We start from the raw sequence: 5,561 nt of genomic DNA, 5'->3' as shown, positions 1-5,561 counted from the left end.
GAAGATTTATGACTGTTGTCATAAAGCGTCATTCGGTAAATTATGACACTTCTAATACAAAGTTGACATTATTCAAAATGCCTTTAAGACAACTTGACATTAACTAAGAAATCATTACTGTTTAAACTTTACCTTTAATAACATAGTTACCTAATTTTTAAAGTGCAATCAGTAATACTTTTATAACAAATTTATATCAGTAATGATATAAATTTCATTAACATGTTATGTCATGTTAATGAAATTGTCATGACAGTCTTATTCACCCCCCTTCAAATAAAGTGTTACCGCTTTTTCTTTTCTTTTTCTTTTTTTGTTTTTGCAACATTTACATTCCAACGCTGCCGACAAAGGCATGGAGAATGAGCGCAAGTGCAGAGAGAGCCACGAGGTGAGTGAAGTGACTCAGGTTTTCACCACTGCCAAAGAGGCTGCCATCAGTGGTGGTGGGAGGCATGTAGGTAGAGCAGGTGAACAACGAGTCAAAATCAAACCCGTCGGAGATGAAATCAGCAAAGCTCGGTTTCATGCCAGTGACTGTGTCGTTGATCCACTTCTGATAGTTGGACACTCGAGCGTAGACTCCGGGTTTCATTGGAACAGCGCAGCCATAACCAAAACTCACCACCCCACCTTGGACCCACGCAAGACTGTTGTACATCACCAGCGGTCCTCCTGAGTCTCCCTGTGAGGGGAAGCAGAAGAGATTTGAATTTTACTTCTGCTTGAATTATTTTTTTGTGCGAGTAAGAGTTGAGATTTGTTTTTTCTTAAGCACGATAGAATTTACATTGTGTAAAATCTGCTTGGCCTGATTCTTTATATGACAAAAAAAAGTTGAGCTAAAAGAAATCCTTATAAATTGGTGGTGTATCACCTGGACTCCCAGTATGTAACTTCTACAAAAATGTTTTTTTTAACATGTTTGTTAAAACTGTTCCCATATCATAACAGTAATATGGTGACCCTTTCTCATTTCAACAGTTCACTAAACACAACTTATTCAAAAACACAAAATTAACTGAGCACATCTACAAATTAAGATAGAAGAGCTAGATATTGTTGCTGATAGGACGTCACCACTTTTGGCTTAACAATCAGAAGTTATTCTTGGTTTGGCGCGTTTGTTGAAAATATGAAACTTTGACACAGCTATCAAAGTATATTTTTGAGTCGGGACATAATACAAAGCTTGGCTTCGTTCTTTTTGTCAGTGGTGAGCTTTGTCTGTCTTCCTGCCCATCTAAACAGAGGGAGTGAATGCCAGAATGATTTAATGGTTCTAAAGTGAAAAGCAGTCTCATCCAGTCAGCGATGGCCCAGGTTTCCTGCTGGGATCTCTTCCATTTCGTTAATGTTGTTTTCTTAATTGGTTATTCTGCTTAGTTAATGTCACTGTTGTTCAATATGTTGTTTTTAATTTTGTAGTTGTGTTTGACGGATTGCTGTAGTAGTTTGCACTTCAGGGCCACCCACCGTAAAGTACATTATGAGACAGATGTTCTGTAAAATGGTCAGGTTCCTCCACCCGCCCCTGTGTCACATGTGAGTCGCTATCACTCAATAAATACTAAAAACCTGCCCCGCCTTTGCCAACATCTCATGCCCCATGTCTTGTCCCTTGAGCAAATTGAGTATACAGAAAATGGACGGACATCATACCACTGTATGTTTTACAGAGTTGAGAAGATCCAGGTACATGACAAATCACACACACACACACACACACACACACAAAACTTAGTCACCTGACACGAGTCCTTTCCTCCCTCATCAAGGCCAGCACACATCATGTTCTCTGTGACCTCTTGCACAACGCCTTGATTGTAGCATGAGCACTTGTTATTTCCTATGATCGGTACTTCAACCTGCTGCAGGATGTCAGGGTAGGTCCCATTGCCTAATGGAAGAACAATTTCAGCATTTTTGTTATGTGGGACTTCAGAAAACATGACCGTTTGAGCTAAATGAATGATCTGTAACTTACCAAGGCTACCAAAACCAGTGACCCAGCTGTTGGTACCCTCAAGAAAGGTGCTGTTATGTGAAGCTAGGCACACCGGCTGAATGTAGTCTGTGAAATTGACGCGAGTCGACAGCTTCAGCAGAGCGATGTCATTGTTGTAAGTCTGAGAGTTGTAATCGGGATGCACGAAGGCTTGCACAATCCCCCGAGTCACTTCATTGGGGTTGGGGTCCGATAAATTGTAGGCACCCAAATGAACTTTAGACATGAGGATGTCACTATAATAGACAAAAGTAACAAGGAATGAGTTGTAAAATCAGCATTTAGTGATTGTCACCTTCACCCTAGGAATCAGAAGTGAGAAGAGTATCACTATTTTAACGGTTTTACTCAAGGAAAAGTAGAGAGTAGCAATCTAAGAAATTACTTGAGTAAAAAAGCATTTGGTAAAGACTACTAAACTACTGAATGGCTAATCAAATCATCGACCATTAGATATTTAAAATTTATATGATAAGACAGATCAAAATGTCATCACACTATCTGTATGGACTAGTCGCAACAGAAAAACATCCCCATCCTTTGAAGCTTGCACCATCATGCTTCAGCATAGGGATTGTAATTGGGGATATAAATGTTTTGTCTAAAACAGCGGTCTGTAACATTTATGAAAATGTTTTTCTTTTATCACATATTTGTTAAAACTATCACAATGTTGTGACAGTATAATATGAGACAATCTGTGAAAAAATCAAACTCTCTGCCTTCTCCTTATGGATCTTGTTCAGTGTATTTGCCTGAACAAATACACTGCTCTGTCATAAACAACCAATCAGAGCCAGGAGAAGGGTATTAGTGCTGCTAAACAATCACCTTGTTTACGTGCTGCTCACACCCTCCCCGTTTCTATCTGCTATGCTGCAGCTGGTTCATGGAGGCTGTCTGAATGCTATGGCTAGTTAGCATGGCTGCTGGTGAGTGGATAAACAATTTTCTTGGTACTGTAAGTTGTTTCTCTGCTGTTGGCGTATACAGGTGTGATTGACAGCGCTAAGGCCCGCCTTCTGGCTCTGATTGGATGTTTTCAACTGCAAGCGGTGCATTTCTTCAGGGAGAAGGGGGAGGAGCTCTGTCTTTTCACACATTATCTCATATTGTCACGACATGGAGATAGTTTTAACAAATATGTAAACTTATTTTTGTAACAGTTACGTATTCTAGCTTTAACTGCTACCAGAAAAAAAATGTGGAAGTAAATCCAAATATGATCAAATGGTTGTAACCATGCCCAATGAGACATAAATCTCACCCTCTAATGCAGTGAGCCGCGGTCAACACCCACTGGTCGGTGATCAGGGATCCCCCACAGAAGTGACCATTATCTCCCTGTATGCTGACCTGCCAGGGCCAGCGGCCCGGAGATGCATCCTGGCCCCCAACAATCCGGGTTTTTATAGCTACATTACCACACCCTGTTACGGAAAACAAGAAACAATAATAAATCTCATTAATGTTGATATATAATGTAACAAAAAATTATATTGTGTATAGTTTCACCACTTACAGCCGAGGTAAATAGAAAGTATACCCTCCTTAATTAATGACCAGTTCAGCACAGGACAGATTTCAGAATGTCAATATTTAAGCCAAATTTATACCAAGCCCAAACCAAGTGCACTTCAAAAATTGTTCTGTACAAAAATTTGAAAAACTATAGAATTTAAAATGGTCATATAAATTTAAAACTAAAATGAAATGCAAATTTTATTAGATCGTTCAAATGGCTGTATACATTGGAATCACTGCTAAATGACGCACAAGTTTGACAGAGTTCTGATTTTAACGTTGCACACCTACTTCTCAAGTAATCCCAAGAAAGAACATCATTGTCTTAAAAGGTGATGTTAATACGCTCTAATCTGAAAACAAAAGAAGGAAACTTGTAAAACATGTAGAGTTAATCTTTGAAACTTACTTGGCTGCTGTTGTGCCTGACAACCTGAAACAAAGACCAAAGATGACTTTATTAATTTAAGAAACAACCGTCTATAACTTGAGCGACGTGACATTACTCACAATATGTTTTGAGTTATTTTTCCTATCCTTTATGTTTGATAGTACATCAAACTTAAATAAAAAGTGTCAGAATTGGCAATACTGACCCTGGATTTGTATTTACCTGGCATTGAATACTAAAATATACAGAATTCATCACTTCTACTGATTATATAGTTGGGCTCAGATTTCCTTTGAGAATAACGGTAAAAAAGATTTAATTAAATTTTGACAAATGTCCTCCAAAATGAATAATGAAAGTTTATTAGTCATGTGCATTCCTACACCACTTTCAAAGCTGAGGATTATACAAGTACTGGCATTGTGCCAAAGGAAAGACTGGTAAAAAAAACAAAAAAACAACAACTTGCAAATCAAAGTTCATATTCAATAAAGTGAATATATTGTACAATTATTTAAATGCTAGAACAGTAAGAATTTGGTCATAGTGGCCAAAATAATCTAGAGTTATTTTCTGTAGATAGAAAATAACTGTTTTTCTCCCAGAACTGTGTTGAGTCAGATAATAATTATAAGAAGAGTAAATAAAAAGCAAAATATGAAGAGGGCAAGTTTGTAAAAAATATTTCTTACCATTGCAAATGAGAATGGTCAACACAATGGACGCAGCAAGTTTTTGGAGAGCCATTTTCAGAGTCTCTATGGTCTCATCACAAAGTGTCAGAGTTTAATAGTCTGACTTCAGATGTTTAGCTCCGCCCCTAATGTCATCCGTTCTATTGACTACTGACTTTCATTTGACAAAAGCTGTATGAAAACAGAGATTGATGAAAAACATGTTTGTCCTCATGCGTTGGATAGGTGGTGCATTGCGCAAAAGACACAAAAGATGTTCAGTGAAGCAACAACTGATTGTAATCAAAAGGTTTTTTTTCCGCTCTTCTTCGTCCTCATTGTAAATTTTTTCTCCTTCTTTTTGTCTTCGCCTTTACTTAAGCAATAATTTGTAATTCAAAGTAACTTTGGCTCACCTTTCTCAACATCGTTCTACCCCAGTCCGCTAAATTAATCAATTGTGTTTTCAGCAACTTTCTATCTTTTCTTCCCTAGAAAATCAATTGAGATTTTAGAGTCACTTTGGTCTGTTTTTCTCTTAAACATCCAGTCTTGAAGGAAGGAAGAGTCTGGGTTCAAGTGTTAAGGGTCTTTGAGATTAGACGTTCTGTGTGTGGACTTCGATGGGTTTCCTTAAATAGAGAACATTTTTAAGCCAACTGGAATAATGAGCTGAACTTTTCTCACTGTTGGAATCCATTGAAATTCATGTAGCTGCATCTTCCTGTAAAAGCAGGAGCTGGGCAACTTTTATACCTCTGAAAGATTTCACTATTTTATCACTCAGACATATTTAGCTAGGAGTTTCTTGTGACAGTCACTAGCGACACTATAAGGCAGTTTTAAAAATAAACTCTTTTGTTCACACTTTCTGGGTCTTAATGGATTAGAGACTGAGGGAGCATATGCTGTAAAACATGTTGTCCTCGTTTTTCAATGGCATTTCCACAAAATATGTAAGGTG

The 5,561-nt window shown here is 37.9% G+C and overlaps 1 protein-coding gene across 1 annotated transcript; it reads right to left on the bottom strand.

The window, feature by feature from the left end:
- Nucleotides 1–255: 255 nt before the first annotated feature.
- Nucleotides 256–4,702, bottom strand: LOC103144653 (serine protease 27-like). Its single transcript, XM_007561732.2, has 6 exons — nt 4,616–4,702; nt 3,942–3,965; nt 3,276–3,438; nt 1,988–2,244; nt 1,749–1,900; nt 256–685 (listed from the first exon to the last, which is right to left on the bottom strand). Exons 1-6 carry the CDS (start codon nt 4,668–4,670, stop codon nt 329–331), a joined length of 1,008 nt encoding a protein of 335 aa, XP_007561794.1. The 5' UTR covers nt 4,671–4,702; the 3' UTR covers nt 256–328.
- Nucleotides 4,703–5,561: the final 859 nt, after the last annotated feature.

The sequence above is a fragment of the Poecilia formosa genome, unplaced genomic scaffold (assembly GCF_000485575.1).
Source record: "Poecilia formosa unplaced genomic scaffold, Poecilia_formosa-5.1.2 Scaffold130, whole genome shotgun sequence".
Lineage (NCBI taxonomy): Eukaryota > Metazoa > Chordata > Actinopteri > Cyprinodontiformes > Poeciliidae > Poecilia > Poecilia formosa.
Note: the sequence above shows the minus strand (reverse complement) of the source record. Positions and strands in the feature narration are given on the sequence as shown.